This window comes from Emydura macquarii, unplaced genomic scaffold (assembly GCF_026122565.2).
Source record: "Emydura macquarii macquarii isolate MOO-44397 ecotype Brisbane River unplaced genomic scaffold, CSIRO-AGI_Emac_v2 contig_3108, whole genome shotgun sequence".
Lineage (NCBI taxonomy): Eukaryota > Metazoa > Chordata > Testudines > Chelidae > Emydura > Emydura macquarii.
This window is the reverse complement of record NW_027133245.1, coordinates 1,813,970-1,833,848: the sequence shown is the minus strand read 5'-3', so window position 1 is coordinate 1,833,848 and position 19,879 is coordinate 1,813,970. Positions and strand designations below refer to the sequence as shown.

The window sequence follows — 19,879 nt, the reverse complement described above, 5'->3', positions numbered from 1 at the left end:
TTGGAGAGTTTCTTCCCCTCATGCAAAGGGGTACAGAAGTGGGGAAGGAGAGCTGCATCCATGGCAGTGCATCCCATTACCCTTCCTTGAACCCTGAGGAAACTTACCAATGGTTCCTTTTGGGGATTCAGACACCACCAGGTCTCTTAGTGCGGAAGAAGGGACAGCCACTATCCAAAGAATACTCTGCTGCAGAGACAGTGACAGTCCACATGGCTAGATGTCTCAGTTATTATCTGTGGAAGTAATACAATAGTATGCCTTTTCCTATGGTCAAATGTCCTGTGAGACTTTCTTTGAGAATCTGCTCAGTTGTGCCCTATATCTTGTATTGAAAGGGGACAGTGTTTCACTATATTGTACCTCAATCAAGTGTTTTCTAACTCTTCTCCCTCCCAGATATCATCTCCTTACGTGTTTAACTGGAATATTGAAAGCATGTTTTGGAAACAGTTGTAAAATGGCCGAGTAAACTATACGCTATTTGAGGAACAATAGTCTCAGAGTCAAAGTATCTATAAGGAGCATTAAAAAACTGTGCTTCCCAAAACAAATCTTGTGTGTTTTTAATTAATCATTGTCTTTAAGGTTTCATTTTAGCCATAGAAAATATTTCCCTAATTTATAGTTTATTTTAAATATTGTTCAGTTAGACGGTTCAAGCAATTCTTAAGAAAAATATTATGATCTTCTTTAGCATCTAGATCTGAAATCCTTTATATAGGAGAAAGTGTAGGTAGTGTTATCATTTTCTCAGCATGTGGAAATGCTCTCTTTTTGGAATCCATATACCATTTCCTCTCCCCTAAAAGGATGAAGAATATGGCTCTAGTAGGGTAGCATGAGATATAAACTTCAGTGAGAGATAAAATTCTTAGGCTTTTACCCAAGTTTATCTTAGCTGTACATTGCAGTGCAAAAGGATAAAAAATATGTATCTGATTTATATAACTGCTTGTAAAACTCAACAGATAGTTCTGAAACAGGATATATTGCATTATCCTTAGCTCTTGCTGTCAGTTCAGATGAATGCCTTCACAGTTTATGAAAAGAGATTTAATACCTTTCCATTTTTTAACAGGATATTTTTTAGCAACGAAAGACAAGGATGAGGAATTTAATGTCATATGAAATGTATAACACTAATGTAAGATTTTAGGCTCAGTCCAACTGGCTGCAGATCAAAGATACTCAGAGAAACTCAGCCAACTCTTTTCCTAAAAGGTCCCTTTCTTTTGTGGGGGAGCAAGCTGGTCTTGCCAGCCCTATAGTAAGCCTGCCTCTGAAATCTAAGGTCTATTCTTTAATGAAACCATAAGCATCTAGCATTATAGAAATGAACAGGATTTGACTTTTTTATATCTTTGACTCTACCTGTCTGATTTGTACATTCAATACCCTCCCTATGATGCTTTAACTAGCTGTTGGTAGCTGCAGTTGTACAAATGTGAGCATGCAATTTGCACAGTTGTGCAAAAAAAAGCTTTTGGGTATGCAAGTGGGTCTCTACAGTTTATAAATCTGGCCCTAAAAAAAAATTTTTTTTTAAATGAAGGATTTCCCCTGACAGCCATTTTTAAAATACTGATTGGTCTCATGATGAGAAATTTTGAAAGCTTCTACAACTTCATACTTATTTTCTACATTCACCAGCACCTTATGAAATATTTTAATTCAAACAAAACTACAATTGCGAACAGAAATTAACAAAGTGAAATTTGTGATACAAGATCCTTTTAAAAATTATTGTATTTGTCACTAATTTTCAATAGTCAGCAGCTTGCAGTGAGTTTCCCAGTACATTATAAAAATTAGTGATGTTCTTCTATACTCAACTAATTTTTTTTTCACTACATCATGGATGGGTTTTGAAAAGAGAGATTCTGGGAGAATTTTGAGAATATAAGAATTATCTTACTAAAACAGAACAAAGATCCATTTAGTCTGGTATCTTGGATCTAATGTTATAGTGCCAAAAACTCTGACTGGCAGACTTTGTGACTGGCCCTTCTGCCTCCTGTCCTCCCGGCCCCTTCGCCCCGATGCTGGGTGTTACAAAGGAGCTGCAGACTGGTCTGCGTGGCCGCCGGGAATGTCAGCAGGGGGCGGTTCCTCCTTCGAGGGCCCGGCCAGTGCCCGCCCCAGCCTGGCACCTGGATTCATGGCCGCCTCAGCATGCCACTGCAGCCATACCCATTGCCCCCACAGCGGGGAGAGGAGTGGGGGAGAGTGGGAAAAGGGCCCACAGACCACCCCCTTCCATCCCCCCCTCAGGGCCGCACAGGAGCGGGCACAAATATATGTATTGGCCCCCGGGCGCTGGAGACCCACAGTACGCCACTGACTTGGAATGTACAGTACCTAACCGCATTATTATGGAAGCACCACTGAAAGTTCTATAATTAAGGTTGCTCAAAAAGCAGGAGTCAGGCCCCCCCAAAAAATCATGAGGCTTTACAAAAACATTGTTCAGTTATTTTTATTTGCTTCTTACTTCATTTTTGTTTAGATTTTTTCTGCAATCATGGGGACTAGAAACTTATTTTATTTTTTTAAATGAAGGCTGGGATTCTCACGCAATCTCTTGATTCCAGCAGCTGGAAACTTTAAGAAAAACTAAATATCAGGAGACTCATATTAAAATTGTAAGAGTTGGTAACACTGAGGTTGTGTCGAGTTTTGCACTTGAAGCAGGCATTCCACCATCCTGGTCTGCATCTCCCTCAAAGCATATGTCTGCCCTTTGAGCTGGGGGTATGCTTCCAAGCTTCAGGAGACACACCTGCACTAGCTCTGATGGAGACAGAGCACTAAAAAGAGAGCATAGCTGCAGTGGTGCAAAGTATGTACTAGTTTGGGATGCTAGGCAGATACTCAGAGCAGATTAACTCCTTTTTGGGTACAAAATTAATTTTCTGAGAATTTAGAAGTAAATTGGTTAATTAGTTAGAGTTCAAATTAATTTAAAAATGAGTCCTTAAAGTTTGGTACTCAATGTCAGACTGTTTCCTTAATCTGAATTTATTTAATGGAATAATATGAATGCTCCAACATTCCCTTGTGGTTCAAACTTACAGAAAACTTGTTTGCAATCTTCTTTTTTTTTCTTCCCAGAGTAATGGGCTTTTTTCCCCATTGTTCTTTATAACTGAAAAGTTTTTCTTTGCAGAGAATGATAAATATTCTAGTACTAAGGCTCCATGAAGAATTTCTCTATTTCAAAATGGCTACCATCTGCTATTGTTCCCAGTGGGACTGAGGCCACAGGCTGCTCTTAACAAAGATGCCTGCTAGGTTTGCACTCCGTGAAAACAAATGATTAGTGGTGGCTAGTTTTAAAGTGGATTCCTAAACTGAGGGTAGCTGTGTCTTAGTCACGTTAAGACTTCAGTGGGAGATAGCAGACGACTTTATGCACCAACCTCTTCTGATGGATAAACCCTCAGTCATGACAGTTAAAGGCAAAAAATTGTCATTAATCCTAAATATTTATTTTTTAAAAGGATCCCTTTGCACCAGATCTATTCAAGAAAAAGGGTAGGAGGGTGAAATCAGGTAGATGGAGGGTCAGGCCTTCAGCAGCGAGTGGAAAATTGGTGTGTATGTGCAGAGGAATGTGGGGTGCATAAGGGAGTGTGAAACTGGGTGGGCAAGAGGAGATACACACGGGGAGCACAGGGAGTGCAGGAGAGAGGAGGAAATCTGGGGGGGGGAATGTGGGGGGCAGCAGAGACATGAAATCCGGAGTATACACTCCAGCTGTCTTTTACTGCTCTGGTAAAGCAAAGCAGCTGTAGCAAATCCATCTTAACTGACTAGTGTTTTCTGGCTGCTCTGTGCTGCTCCACAGCAGACTGATAAACATGTCTATAAAAGTTAAAATAAAAGATTAAAAGCTGATATTAAATATTTTTAATTCTTTAGAAATATCCCAGGGTAACATTCCCTTTGGGTTTCATGTTTACGTCTTCACAAATAAAAAATTAAATTAGAAAAATCAAGGAAATTCCCAGGAGAAAACTTCATTAAGATTGAGTTAAGGTTTGAGAGCACATATCAAGGTAAAATACATTAAAGGGATGTTGCAATTATCCCAACCCCAGGCATTGTAAACCCAGGAAACTCAAAGTTAAGATAACATTTAAAAGAGTTGAATAAATTTGGATTTATGTAAATGTACAGATAGGTAACCCTGTAGTGCCACAGGGTAGTGTCTGTAATGGGGGAAAAAGAAAATGTCTTTAAAAATCACTTTAATCTAATCTGGGACCACACACTGAAATGCCTTAGTCATAATTGTATGGTTATTGTATGGTTATTGCATGGTTTTACTACATGGCAGAGTTAGGGTTGTCTGGGTGCCTTTTCATACTTGAGCATGTTTGGATTTGTTTTAAGTGTAACCTTATCTCTGAATTTCCTAGGTTTATAATGTTTGGTTTGGGGGTATTTGCAACATCCGTTGGCTTGGGGATAGATATGGTGTATTTTACCCTATATTACTGATATGCACTCTCATACTTAATACTTTTTAACATAGTTTTTGGTCACACCAGCTAAAGATAAAACTTAAAAGGACTATAAATTTTAATGCATCATGATCTCTCTGGGGTCAGGGAGGAATTCTGACACACTTTAAAGTAAGTTCCATGACAAAAACCATGTTAAGACTGATTTAAGCTTGAGAATAAATATCACTAGTTTAACTGAATAAGGCAGGTGTCCTGTGTGGGGTGTGGTTAGGAGAAATATATGGTCATGTAGTTAGACGGTATCATAATGCAAACACACAAGGGGGCCAAATTAAGGTTGCAAAGACAATCTTAATTCTGGCACCTCCTAATTTTTGAGGGCTTGACTCTGGAGCCTTCACTTTTTTCTTTTAATTTAATATACCTGACAACTACTGGATGTTACAATCATCTTGGAAATAATTTGCAATTGTCAAAAGAGTTGGAAGGTGGTGGGTGATGGGAAGGAAATATTGTCACTTCAAAAGAAAACAACTGGATTGTTAGTGTCTTGCTAACTTCAGATAAAATCATAAGTTGGTAACAAGATCTCAGAATATACACACGAGGGAGATACAGAGAAGACAAATAGGCCGTAAAAGTCTTAGAACTTTATTTGATAATATCAAGGCTAAATTTGTCTAAACATAAATGAATCCTCTAATAATATTTATTTAGTGCATTTTCTTGGATTTCTAACTCAAAATAGCTTTTTGATTTTTTGTTATGGTATACTTTAATTTTTGTTGCTATAAATTTTCAGCTTTTATGAAAGAGAGACAGAGAGCAATGATGGAGATATACAGCAAGTCATGCTCAAGTGCAGTGCAAATGGAAAAGTCAGTTTAAAAAAATAAAGCGCCTCATCCAAGATGCTGTTCTGACTCCCATTTATAGGAATTCTGAAATAATATAGTACTTACAGGCCTAAATATATCTTTGTTTTGAAAATGGTCTGAGACCCAGACCCTCATCCACTGCATCAAGCTTAATTATCCGATCTGGATAATAATTGTTTATTATAACAATAATAATGCTTGGCCTCCTCTCAATTATAACTGATTCCTCTCCGTCATTATCAATCCATCACAGGAAGAGGCAGGGTAAGGATTTTGGGAAGAACTTGTGAAAGGACTGTTTGGGTTAAACTCCATATTTAACTGACTCATTGTACATAAAACGTGCATGCGTGCGTGCGTGTGCGTGCAATATTTAATACCCTTCCAAGCACCAGTGTTTCTCACCTCTTGCTGCAGAACTGCAGCTCATTTGCTTTTTCCTTTCAAGTTTTGTAATTGATTTATATTGATTTACATTTTCAGTGCTAAGTTTCCAAGGAAATATAATAGAAATATATTTTTAAAAAATCATGGGGATCTTCTGGGCCTCATGGAATGGCTCTGTTTCTATGGCAGCTGTGCTCCCCTCCTCAGGTTGTGGGGGGTTGATTAGCAAATCAGCTTAGTCAGAGCACCACCAGTCATGCACAACCCCAATCACCTATTCAACAGTATGATGGAGCTGCCTCATAGAGCCACACTGTATGCAGAGGACCCCTTGCTTCCCTGTGTAGCAAAGCCACACTCGTTCCACTGCTTTCTGCATCCATGGAGGTTGGAAGCACTATTTATCCTCTAATGTACCAAAGTCCAGAACCATCAACTAGAATGCAGAAACTCAGAGATTTGGGCTGCAAGCGTTGACATGAAACTTTTTGTCTTCTCAGCTTGAAAGATAGTAACATTCTACCCATATCACTGCTTGCCAGGTGGCTTCCCACTAAAGCTATACCTCTGTTCAAGTTCACTCTAACTCTCTTCACATTCTCCAGGAGACTCCCACGGCTCAGAGAACCCTTCAGTGAGTCTGGCCAGAATTTTAAGCTGTAACGAAAACTGAAACAAGACAAAGTCCACCTGGCTTTGTCTTTTGTTATGAAAGTTTTAGTCAGCTGTCCCATTGGCTAGTTAATACTCTACAGGGATGGTGATTTGTATTTCCGCTTCTCTAACGCCCAACAAAACATTGACTGATTTAGTCTCCATCTCCAATAGTTGAGAATACAAAGGCCACACTTTCCAAGAGCTGTAGGGGTTTTAGTGCCATAACTCCTTTACCTAGAGCATCATCCAGCTAATATTTTTCATAAAATTTTAAGGACCTAATCCAGCCTTCAGATGCCTGTCAATCCAAAGCAAGTATGGAAGCATGGAGGTTATGTGTCATTTGTCTGTGCCTCTGCTAATCATCAAAATCTGCTGGTTTGGGGGATCACACTCTATGCTTCTTCTAAAGGAGGAATTATAACTCTATTCTTTCCATCCCCCAACAAGGGAATGTGTGAGATACTCTGGGATGGGAAGCATATGGAGTTTCCTGTCCCCTGTGCAGGCATCTATAAATACAGCCTGTATTTTATCACAGGACAGGGAGATTTCATGTACAGCAAGATTTTACAGCCGAGACAAAAACTCTTCAAACAATTGAATTTCTAAATGCATTGATAAGTCCCCAAGGTACAGCAGCGTTAATGGGTGCCACTGTCAAAGGGGACAGTATTCAGAGACACCCCCCTCTGAAAAAATGGCTTTCTGGGGATTTTTTTCTCATTTCTATCACATATTAAAAAATTTAAACAAAATTAAACAAATATTTTACTTTGTTCATCATGAGGAAAGATAACCTTACTTCAAATAAAACTAATGAACTTGGGGGGGAGTGAGTTGGAAAAGGAGGATAAGCTTATATAGCCCTTTTGAATGGGAGATTACTCTCATGAATTGGAGAAATCCGCACAGTGCATTTATGTCAAATAGTATTGTATATGTTCTTTCCTCACACATTCCAATACAAGATGTACATTAAATATGTGTATAAAATGCTTAACTGGCAGTAAGTCAACCTTTTCTGAGTGAACAGCCCATTGATGATACAAAATATTTTTTTTTTCCTTCAAAAAATGAGAGTTTGCTGCCTATTATTCAATGACTTTTTGTCAAATTAGGGAACAGAGAGCTTTTTATTCATTCCATGAAGTGCCCTTTCAGATTTGGTAATTGTATGTTCTATTCCTCAGGAAATGAGAGAAGATCGAGATCGGTCACAATTGGACTCCATGGTGCTGCTAATTATGAAACTGGACCAGCTTGATCAGGATATTGAAAATGCTCTCAGTACAGGCTCTTCACCATCCAGCACCCCAACGAACAAACGGAGGCATATACCTGTGAGCCTGTTTGCTAATTCTTTCTTTTTATTCTAATTAGATTTATTTGGGTTCATAGATTCATTCATCTTCCTCTCATGCTCTTTCTCTCATCACTTTGATCAGCCTTTCACTTACAGATTGCACTTTTCTGTGAAAAGAGAGCTGATATGTGGGAGAATTATGGAAACTTCCCAGATAAAAGAACGGGAGAACAGCAAAATTCAAAAGGTGTCAGGCTGTTTCTATTACTTCTTATCGCTAAGACAAACTAGAGTGGAGTTAGAATCACAGAAATGTTAGTCTGTGAATATATGAACATTCCACTGGATTTGCAATAGCTCGAGTTGAAAATGTGCATTAGTTACAGTCTGTTTTGTTCCCAGTTGTGGGGTCCAGAAATTTTTGGGCAGGGAGCCACTTGTGGGCCACTTATAAAATCGTTTTCTGTTAGAATAATATTCTGGCATAATTCACAATTTGTATTTATATGGAGGAGTCCTTTGCAGAGGACAATTTGAAAGGAATAGAGCAGTTCACTAACTAATGGATAAATTGTTATTTTAAGATTTGTTTAAACGAGTAGATGTGACAAACACTACTACCTTTTCAGGTGGTTTGTTTGGGATGTTATAATGAAGGCTTTTTGCTAATCTTAACCATCCCTGCTGCAGCTATTTTGCAATTAAAAATAATAAATCTTAAAGAAACATGTTCATTTTCTCCAGTGTTTGGAATGAGGATTACAGTTAGTAATTTGTAGGAGAAAAATGGTTTTCCATTTTTATCTGAATCGTAGCGCCTTGGTCAGTTGAAGAGTATGTAGTTAATAATATAATACAATAATGTTCGCATTCTGTTACTTATTCAAAGAAATAGCAGATTACAGTTACTTAAAACATAGAGGTGTTGAAATACCCCAAATTAATAAATATTTGCTTCTCTCTCAGTAGGAGCTGCCAAAATGTTCACTATTTAAAATAATAATAATGCTTATTGAGATACTCAACTGAGGATTTTTTTAACTCATTCTTAGAAGAAACCAAATGCAAACTGAAAGGGAAACTACAACACAAAACAACATAGCTACTGTATATCTCTGAAATCTTTAAAAGAGATGTTTTCAGTTTGAGTGAGAGGATTTTGAAGATTTTGACAGGTTGTTACATGTCTCCTGATGTTGTTTTTAATTTTATTCCTCTTGTTGAACTTACATTGCACTCAAATCTTCAAATTGCATAGAATGTACTCTCAAATTCACTTATGCTCAAAGGTGCAATTCATCCCTGTGCAGAGGATCTGTCCAAAGTTTATGCACCCATTCAAATCCCACTTAAACCATAGGGAAGTGGGATTTAAGCAGCACATGAATACATAGTGCCCAATCCCACTCCCATGCAGATACTGTCAGAAAATCCCATTGACAATAGTGGAATCAAAGTTAAATCTTTAACTCCTATTGAAATTAGTGAGTGCAGAAATAGGACCCCAAACTATCAAAAAAAATGTGCTTGATTACACTCTATTCCCTTTAAATATAGCTGGCTCATGAATTTTCAAGGAGTTTTAACTGTATGTAAAAGTGAAGTGACATTAATTTTTGAACTAAAAGGAGACAGAAATAAAAGTCCAAATCAAGGTAATTTTAATTAGTTGTAATTGAATAAAATGTGGTGTGTATTCTGCAAACTGCATAAACTTTCCTCCTTTGCTTTCAGATTTAGTCTGGGAATTCTGGGCCAAAGTTACAGTGGGGTCTATTAGGACTTTATAATGGCAGCTGGTTGAAAATTTAACTCTGGGCGAGCTGCCTGTTCACCATAAAATCAGTGTGGTTGCTTAGAAGGCAAAAGATGAGGGATGGAAATTAAGAAATGTTATCTAGAGTACTCTGAAAACAGAAAAAAATGTTTAATTATTTTCAGATAAAAGTAAATTTGTTGCCTTGACAATATAGATTCATAGATTTCAAGACCAGAAGGCATCATTGCGATCATCTAGTATGACCTCCTGTATAACACAGGCCATTGAACTTCCCCAATATAATTCCTAGAGCATGTATTTCAAATCCAATCTAGATTTAAAAATTGTCAGTGAGGAGGAATCCACTATGACCTTTGATAAATTGTTCCAGTGATTAATTACCTTCATTGTTAAAAATGTACACCTTATTTCCAGTTTAAATTTGTCTAGCTTCAACTTCCAGCCCTGGGATAATGTTATACCTTTATCTGCTGGATTGAAGAGCCCACTATTAAATATATGCTCCTCATGCAGATGCTTGTAGCCTATAACCAAGTCACCCCATAACTCTCTCTTTGATAAACTAGATAGATTGAATTCTTTCAGTCTGTCATTATAATGCATGTTTTCTAATCCTTTAATCATTCTCGTGGCTCTTCTCTGAACCCTCTCCAATTTAGCAACATCTTTCTTGAATTGCCTTAGGAACGGAACTCAAACAAAGTTATGAAGCAGGGTTATATCTATTAGTTGAAGGAAAATAAATGTTGGCCGTAAGAAAAAAAATATAGTAAACTACCATTACTAAACAAAAAAATTAGCAAAAATCTGTGCAATAAGTGGAAAGAAGAGTTCCTGAAGTAAAAGTTAATATAAAACTAAGTTGTCGACTAGAATAATATAACTGTTTAAGGCCAATGTTGCTTCTTATCTTCATAATCTTTTAAAACTGCTTTATTTTAATCTTTGAGAGACAACTTGTATGCTTAGATATCACATGTGTAACTTTCACTGATTTCCTTTAGACTGGAACGTGCATATCACAGAGGAGAATCTGGCCCTTAATGTTCCACAGTTCGGAGGGGATCTCATTATAATGGGTTTAATATATGATATGATAATGACATAGCCATAATATCTATCATCCTGCTTTGCATTCTACCACTTGATAATGATTCACTCTGTCAGTTGTGGGGAGCCTGTTGGAAGGCAGCATGTAAAAAGCACAGAATGGCTACATGGTATATTTCTGCTAGCCAAGAAAAGAACATGAGGCAGTGGAAGCACTTAATGAGCTTGTCAGAGGTGGCTAACTGTGCTCATACAAGGTATTGCCTTGTAACAAGCTCTCTAGAAGCCTAGCAGTGCACCTGCTTGTACCTGGAAATAATTATGCAATGATAGATATGAAACCCAGAATGCATACAATATTGTCACAGGATGACTGGCCCCTTTAAGAGGGTACTGGGTCCAGTGAACCTATGACTCATCAGCTCCTTCCCAACTGGGTTTAAGAGAAGACATCTCAGCCATATAAATTGAAAGAGGCTGAGAAAATGGGGGAGTCAGGAGAAACGTGGCAGGTGAGAGCTGCCTGGGAGAGTTTCCTGAGGAGGAAAGGAGAGGCCCTGGGAGAAGAAACAGGAGTAGCAGAGGACATCTGAAACAGAGAGACATTGGGAAGAACAAAAAGTGAAGGAGGTTGCTGTGAGGACTGGTCAGAGTTGGGGAATCCCGACTGAGTTACAACAGGGCTTGTGCAGAGGCCCCTAGGAACAAGGGAAAGAACCAGCCTGATACAGAGAAGCTGAGCCCAGAACAAGACAGTTAATAAAGGAGGCTGGATTTCACAGACAGGAAGGCATGGTGAGTGGAACACTGTGGGAAGCCCTTATGCAGCAGGCCTGAGTGGAGGTCTGAGGGAAGCTGAGTCCAGGAACAAGAGGTGGTCCTGGAGGGAAGTTCCCCGAACAGGGTAGGACTCACAAGTGGGGAGCCTTCTCACAGGAGATATGACTTGGGGCTACTGGAGAAGTGGAATGGGAAAGAAGTGATTCTGGGAAATCTCAGGTGGATGACCTAGAGGGTGGAGCCCTGGAACAAGGATGAAAAGAGAATAGATTGGTGATGGTTCTTGGGAGGGTGAGCTGAAAATGGTGTCCAGGAAGGGGGCATGGAAAACTGCTGTGAATCTGAAACACGTGTACTCTATACACCATAATACAGCATAACATGGTGCAGATCCTTTGTCACAGATGACTGAAAGCTTGATCCTGCACTTAGATGCACTCAATCATAGCTATCGAATTGACTCACCTGCATGTGTGTGTAGAAGAACAGCAACTAATTTTACAGGATGATCAGTGATGATGCTTGCTTTCAGAGTGAAAAGCAGGAGCTGAGCCTTTAGAAGGTGACAGTATGCGTCAAAATATGAAGTACCAGATTATTAGCATTATTCTGATGCTGTACCATTTACATGTGATCACTGATTTTCTAAAAACTTTGGTGTCTGTGAGTATAGTAATTGAGCTTAGTGCAAAGTGGTATTGAAAAAACCTTGTTTCCAAAGCAATTTTCATTTCTACATTGTCTCAACTAGCTGTTATATGCTATTTTTTAAAAGATGTGTTTATTTCCTCTATAATAAAATACATTATTTTTGTTACGTTCTTATAATGTGAATATAACCTTCGGCCTAAAAAGTGAAGGCACTTTAACTAAAGATTACATTTGGCAAGTGCATCCCATACTAATTTAATTCCAAAATAGCAAAAAGCTTCACCTTTGAATTGTGCGAACTGCTAAATGATGATGTCACCTCAGCTGTGTAATAATTTACAGATGTTCGCTGAGCTTACAAATGCTTCCAGAGAAAGAAGGTGGGCACAAAATCCAAGTCACACAGGAAACACTGAACATCATAGAATAATGCCAGACTTCTGCAACTCTTAGCTGATTTTTTTTTTTAACTCTACACTTCCCATTTAGGGGAATTATAGCTTTGATGTTAGTGGTGATTTATAATTTCAGAAAGGCAGCTACGAAGAAGGAAAACAAAAGAGTGTGCATGTAAGGGAGGAGAGAGAACAAGGGGATGTTTGCTGTTTGATGTTATTTTACATAATTAAAAATATATTCTATTTGGATGTGCCTAAAGAAACACTTTGTTATTTAGTGAAATACAGACATTTAAATAACATAGTAACCTGCATTAAACAATTCCATATTCACATCAACTAAAGAGATTTGTACCATTTTTGACAGGATTTGGAATCTGGCTCTGAAAGTGGAGTGGATGTTGCTCCAGTAGGTCACACCCAAACACACTTGTCTCCTAATATCCATGCTGCTGACCTAACATCTCCATGTCTAATGGCTGGTGCTGGAGCTAAACCAAAGACTGGGGTGAGTTTAGAATGATGCTAATCTTAACATCTGTCCTAATTATGGGACAGAATTGAGAGAATGAAAGCAAGATACTTTGATGTGCCACATGCTATACAGACTGTAGACCAGTATACAGTCCCTAAACAATGTATTGAAAGCTTTGAAGTTGTCATAGGTCTCCCTTATCACGTTTCCTAAAATGTAGGATGTGCTCAAAAGGCATGTTAAGGTGTAGAGTCCTTAGAAAAACTAGAGTTTTGGCATTTAATCCAGGACTAGGTGCTGATAATTGTTACAAATTGGTTTTCATGTTAAAAAGACAGACTATAATGTAGACACAATGTTTGACTTTGGAAGATAAGATTTACTGCAGCTGTAAGAATGACTTTGAACATCTGTCTGGGGGATTCAGGCTGAGATAGCATAAGTTTACATAGTGTTTGAAGAAGATTAAGATGGGCAAAGGAGCCCGCTGATTTGGGTAGCTATCATTCCAGGTCACAACATTATGTGGTGATGCTATATTACGTCACCCTGTGGTGACAGGATGTTAGCAAGCAGAACGAATGAGGGGGACCCACAGAGAACAAAATTATGTGAAATGGTTTTGTCTGTGTGTGCAGTTCGCAAAGCAATCCTTAGTGCTTCCTGTCCCCATTTCTACCTAGACAAAGAATTTGTACTGATGCATAAACATGCAGAAATGGGAGATTCTAAGGGGAGGGTACCTTGACTATTCTCAGATACCTGCTGCAGTTTCCTGTAATTTTAGATGACTGACATTTCAGAAGAGAGATTTTTTGTGCAAATTCCATGTTAGATATTATTTGACTTTCTCCTGAAAAGGGAGGACGAGATGGTAGGATTGAGAGGTCGTCTTCCTCTCCAGATCTGCTGAAGGCACAGACCTTCCTTTACATGAGGGGAGGTGGATAAGGGCCCCCCCCCCCCCCAGTTGGGACCTTTCTTTTCACCTTTGGGTGCTATTGCGGTTCCCCCCACAAGAAAGCGTGTGTGCCCCAGAAACTCCAAAGCAAGACACCAGCTTCTTCTGCTTTTCCCACTTCAGATTCTTCTGCCAGGTAAATCCTCACTTCATCAACCAGAGAAATCTAGGCTTCTCTAAACTCTGTCAAGGCTGGCACAGAACCCCAACCAGAGAATCTGGGAGTTTTAACCAACTCTGTGACAGATCCACCCACTGCTACACCCAAAGGTAATTGGGCTGGCAGAGAACCTGTGCCAAATCTAGAAACAAAAAGTGAGCATGGTACGAAACAGCAAACTTGTGTGTGTAAAAATAAGTATATCATTGTACATTGCATTGTAACAGCAACATAACTGATGGCTCTTCATTGCTGCAGTTATGAAGGTTCCAGTAAACATTTATGTAGATTTAGGATTCTGTGCTTGTGTAAAAATAAATTCCTGTGTAATTAATCATTTGAACCAGTGCATAACTACAGCAAATAAAGAGCTCTGCACTTTGTCAATAATTGCATAAAGCACAGTTTATGCTCTCGAGCACAGTACAATTGTTGGAGGATGCAGTCTGAATGTCCCATATCGCCATCCCCCCGTTGAGAAAAGCAAGTAGCAAAGATTCTCAAAGGTAATACAGATTTTTCATTTAGGTTTCACTACTAATATGTAGGGTCTTTGAACAGCTGACTTTCTAATCAGCAGTGGTGCTATGAGATACACATCACTGGAGCTAGGCATGGTGAAATGTTCATTCCCCATTTAAAAGCATTTTTTCTTTGACTTTAGCTCTGTGATAATGCTGGTCATATCTGAGTATTTCTTTTTCTATGATGTACTTTTTCAATGTGTACTTTTTACAACAGTTCTGTTTTTCCTTTGCTATGGAATAATTTTAAATATTTTAACACACAATGTATATAGAGGTGTATACTTTATATAGATCGATAGAGCTGCAGCAGTCACTCCATAGGTAAGACTGAATCTAGACTGAATTTTATTAAACTCAATTTTCAAACCTCCCCTCAGTTTCCCTAAATGAAATCCCTCTTCATGAAACTTTGCATACTGCGTCTCATCTTAGGGTAGAGGTTTTTTCTGGGAAGATTAGTTAATGTAATCACATCAAGAACTCTCAGATAATATGATGATAGAGTAGATAAATAGACAATGGATCCAGTAGCAGGTTATTTTCTCCCAGCCCTGCCACATAGAAGGAAGTACAACCCCCAAAGAGGAACAGCGCCAACCTCTACCAGGTGTACTCTCACTATTGGTCTTACACCTTCAAGACAAGTTAGCTGGCACCCTAATAGCCAGCCAGCATGGTGTTGATGCACACTGTTGCACTAAGTGTCAGCTCATGTAAAGAGGTTTGTCCCTCATCCTGCAGCCATTGGTTCCTAAACATCTGCTTTCTTTGAATCCCCTGGAAGGAAAAATCCCCTGCCTCTTAGCCTCACTTTCCTCTGGCCCCAATGTTAGTCTAATATCTAAACACACCGAAAGGGTTATCCACCACTAGATGCTGTTATCAAGATGCTTAGCTGACATGCCCCACCCCATACTTCACAGAAATCAGTTAGAGGCAAGTGTACATGGCCCACAGAAACAATCTGGCATTTGGTATCTAACAAATATGTATCCAACACCAGCTGGTTGAACCTTCCCAGAATAGTCACCAGGGATGTCTATGTGCAGATGGTCTCCCCTCTGAAATCACTGGTGAAATCGCTCATGCTGTGCTATTCTATCTATGGAAGTGAATGTTGTCATAGTTTGTTTTGTTAAGGTAGCTGGCTGAGAATAGCTTTATTTTATATCTTATTTCCTGCTGTGGAAACTTAGTGAACTCTTTTTAAAGAGACTATTTAAAAGGATTTTATTTCCTTTTGTAGCACTACTATTGTAATGCCTTAAGGATTTCAGGTGTTTATTTTTAGTGGGGACTGCTATTTACTAACAATGTATGAACAACAAAGTATGGCTACACTTAGTAGGAATCTGAAGGAATGGCTAAAAATAGCACATATACATTTTATGTTGGTTTATAAAACATAAAATATAGCTAGACATTTAACTCTATTAACAGCTTGCTATGTCTCTAAAATGAGGAAGTCAGCATATATAACCATGGTACATATTAAAAGCATATAAAACTACTAAAATATTAGAACTAGAGACCTGAGAGTTGATCAACCACATCAGATTTTATGGTCACTCTTTGATAAGAAACAGATTCTGCTCTTAGATGCATTCACTGCACTGACTTCACCAAGAGCAGGCTGTATATTTAAAGCAATGCATCATAGGGAGAATAAGGAGAGAAAGGATGATCTGATGGCTGTGGTACTAGCCTAGAACTTAGAGACAAGTCTCTGCTCTGCCACAGATGTCCTGTGTGACCTTGGGCAAGTCACTTAGCCTCTCTGTGCCTTAGTGCCCAATCTTTAAAATGTTGTGAGGAAAAAATGCATTAGAGATTGTGAGGTGCTCAGATACTTTGGCACTGGGGGCCATATAAGTACTTACAACAGACTAAAGCCCATAACAAGTATTTGGGCTACATCTACTTTATTATGACAGAGTACCTGAAAGCAGAAATTGGTCTGTTAGTTTTATTTCCTAGTGGTAGTGGTTGACTTATCTACTGACCTATGGAAAAAGACAATCGTTTTACTTTTCATGGTCAGTTCCTTATGAAGTAAGTATTAGACATAAATGCTTCCACTGGCTGTGGTGCTAAACATCATCTTTTCAAAATCAGTAACTGAAAAACTAAAAATCTCTTTCTTCCTTTAGCCTCACTATATAGGCTGCCCTGGACTAATACATAAACTGTGCAACTTCTATTAAGATAAGTAAGATATAGCATATTTTATAAAGTGTGTGTGTGTATGTGCGTGAGTGTGTTTGTGTGTGTGAAATATTACAATTTAAGTGACTGATGCATTTCATTGAAATAAATAATAAGTTATTGGCATGGCAAGCTCTACAAATGTTATCAAAATGTAAGAGATGGAACCCTCAGTGGCCTGTCAGAGGTAGATACATTCTGTCCAAGGTAGGGCTATATACACCATCTGTTTGAGATTTTATCCCATGTCCATTTGTCATTACTGACCATTCCTGATTAAATGGGAAGTTGCTATGTTGGGTGAAGTTGTTTCTGTCCTGCTTTAATTACAGTCTTATATTTCAGACTAGATGACTTGAAAGAGAACAAGTAGAATAATGGTACTTAAATCAGAATGCTGTCATTATAGGAATATTCTTGCCCCTCCATGCTAGAGTGACTATAGCACTGTGATGTCAGGGATCAGTGCACCTTATATATCATGGTGGGAACTTAGATCTTAACTTTGCACAATTCAGGCTTTAAAAAAAGATTTTAAAGTGATTATTTATATCTATGTTTAATGAGGCTTTTATTTGCTTTTATTTGTAGATTTTAATTTATTCAACTCTGTAATCTGCTAATAACAAACAAAAGTGAATAACCTTTAAAAAGTTTAGAAGAACAGGTTTCCCTTAAATATCAATAATCGATTTTAAAGAAGATTGATTGAATTGTCCATCTCGGTGTATAAAGTACTCCTTCCTTGATAATCTAGCATGAAGAAGCAGGGATAACATTGTCAGACTTGCACTGAGAACTGATAATATGGGGTAGGAGGTAGTCCTAGTGACAATAACTAAATAATAACTAGCAATAACTAAAGTTTGTGCTACTGTGTTGCGACAAATAGTCACATTCACATTGATGGTTCCAAATGGAAAACACACATCATTCTGTAATCATGCAATACCTTGGAGCAGATTGCTTTCCAGAGGTACAGTAATCACTAATTTACAGTACATTCATTTTTCAAAGTAACTTTAACCACCCAACCTTGCCTGTAACAATTAAATGACCCAGTGCATTCTTTGTGACCATTCCCACAATGAGATCCATACGGACTTCAGGGGGGTTCCCACAAAGAACATGGGTCTACTGCACAGATCTCCTTCAGGATCAGGGCCTAAGCCTGTGTTATCTGGATGAAGAATTTATGAGCTCTTTATTAGTCTATATTATAAGATTCTAGAAATGTCACTCTGAAACCTGAAATGTCTGAGTCAATGTGTAGTGATGGAAGCAGCTAGAAGCATGGCTGAGGAGAGCTCTTTTTGTTCAAAATATCACCAGGTTGAATCATCCGGGTTTTGCAGTCTGTTACCATCCACTTTTTAAATTATCAGCCATTATGTCTTTCCAAATTACATCCATGCGGAGTACAGCTAGAGTTAGATGTGCCTATGCCTTGCCAAGAGTCCTAGACCATTGTGATATCAGAAGTAACTCAATCGCCACCCTGATTTTACAGCTAATTTCCAAGATACAGTTTCATTGTGTGAGGGAGATTGCACAGATGATGGATTACTAGGCCCAACTGCCAAATTTATATGCTCAAATTCACCTGTGCAAATTAACACAAATCTCCCAGAACAAACTCGCAATAATCAACACAACCACCCACATAACACAAACAGCAATAAACCCAAACACACAAAGCCCCTTACCACAGCATACACCTCTCATTTGCCATCCACACAAGTCCACACAATTCTCTCAGCACAATGCAACCCACATGACAAATCAACACGACCACCCACACTACCATCGAATCATCGAAATGTATGATTGTAAGGGACCTCGAGAGGTCATTCCCCTGTGCTGAGGCAAGGCCAAGTAAACTTAGACCATCCCTGTTCTTAAAAACCTAGAATGACAGGGATTCCACAACCTCCCTTGAAAGCCTAGTCCAGTGCTTACCGATCCTTAGAGTTGGAAATATTTTTCCTAACATCTAACCTAAATCTCTCTTGCTGCAGACTAAGCCCATTACTTCTTGTTCTACCTTCAGTGGGTATGGCGAACAATTGATCACTGGGCTCTTTATAACAGCCCATAAAATGTTTTACAACTATGATCAGGTCCCCCCTCAGTCTTTTTTTCTCAAGATTAAATGTGCCCAGATTTTTTAACCTTTCGTCATAGGTCAGGTTTTCCTAAACCTTTCATCATTTTTGTTGCTATCCTCTGGACTGTTTCCAATTTGTCCACATCTTTCCTAAAACATGGTGCTCAGAAATGGACATGATACTCCAGTTGAGGCCTCACCAGTGCCGAAGTAGAGCGGGCAGCTACCTCCCATGTCTTATGTACAACACTCCTGTTAATACACCCAAGAGTATTAACCTTTTTTGCAACTGCATCATATTATTTACTTATATTCAATTTGTGATCTATTATAAACCCCCAGATCATTTTGAGCAGTACTACTATCTAGCCAATTGTTCTCCACTTTGTATATGTGCATTTGATTTTTCCCTCCTAAATGTATTAGTACTTTGCACTTCTCTTTATTCAATGTCATCTTGATTTCAGACCCATTCTCCAATATGTCAAAGTTATTTTGAATTCTAATCCTGTCCTTGAAAGTACTTGCAACTCCTCCCAGCCTGGTGTCATCCATAAATTTTATAAGCATACTCTCTACTCCAGTGGTTCTCAGTCCTTGCGGCCCAATCAACACACAGTTGTGGCCCATGTGACATCCTCAGGGCCATACAGGTAGCGTATATATTGTGTGGATGTGACCCACATAACACATCAAGAGCTTCATATGGTAAAAAGCCACAATGGTAAAAAGGTTGAGAGAACCACTGCTCTACTCCATTGTAATGAAAATATTTAATAATACTGGACCCAGGACTGACTCCTGTGGGACTCCACTAGATACTTCTTCCTGGTTTGGCAGTGAACAATTGATAACTACTCTTTGAATACAGTCTTTCAATCGGTTATGCACCCACTTTATAGTGCTTGCATCTAGACCACATTTCCCTAGTTTGCTTATGAGCATGTCATGTGGGACTGTGTCAAAAGCCCAACTGAAATCAAGACCCCACTAGTCCCCTGTGACAGAGTTCTGAGAGATGGAGCGTGAGCCGGCACTCCCGTCCCTATTAGCACCAGTTAGGTTCCGTCAGAGAAGACCTGACT

The 19,879-nt window shown here is 38.7% G+C and overlaps 1 protein-coding gene across 1 annotated transcript in view; it reads left to right on the top strand.

Annotated features, from left to right (window-relative positions):
- DLC1 (DLC1 Rho GTPase activating protein) overlaps positions 1 to 19,879 on the top strand; it is a 413,813-nt gene that overhangs the window by 163,523 nt on the left and 230,411 nt on the right. Inside the window, exons 3-4 of the mRNA XM_067530650.1 lie at positions 7,588 to 7,737; positions 12,727 to 12,867. Of these exons, the coding sequence (XP_067386751.1) occupies positions 7,588 to 7,737; positions 12,727 to 12,867 (291 nt within the window). The remainder of the gene's footprint in view (positions 1 to 7,587; positions 7,738 to 12,726; positions 12,868 to 19,879) is intronic.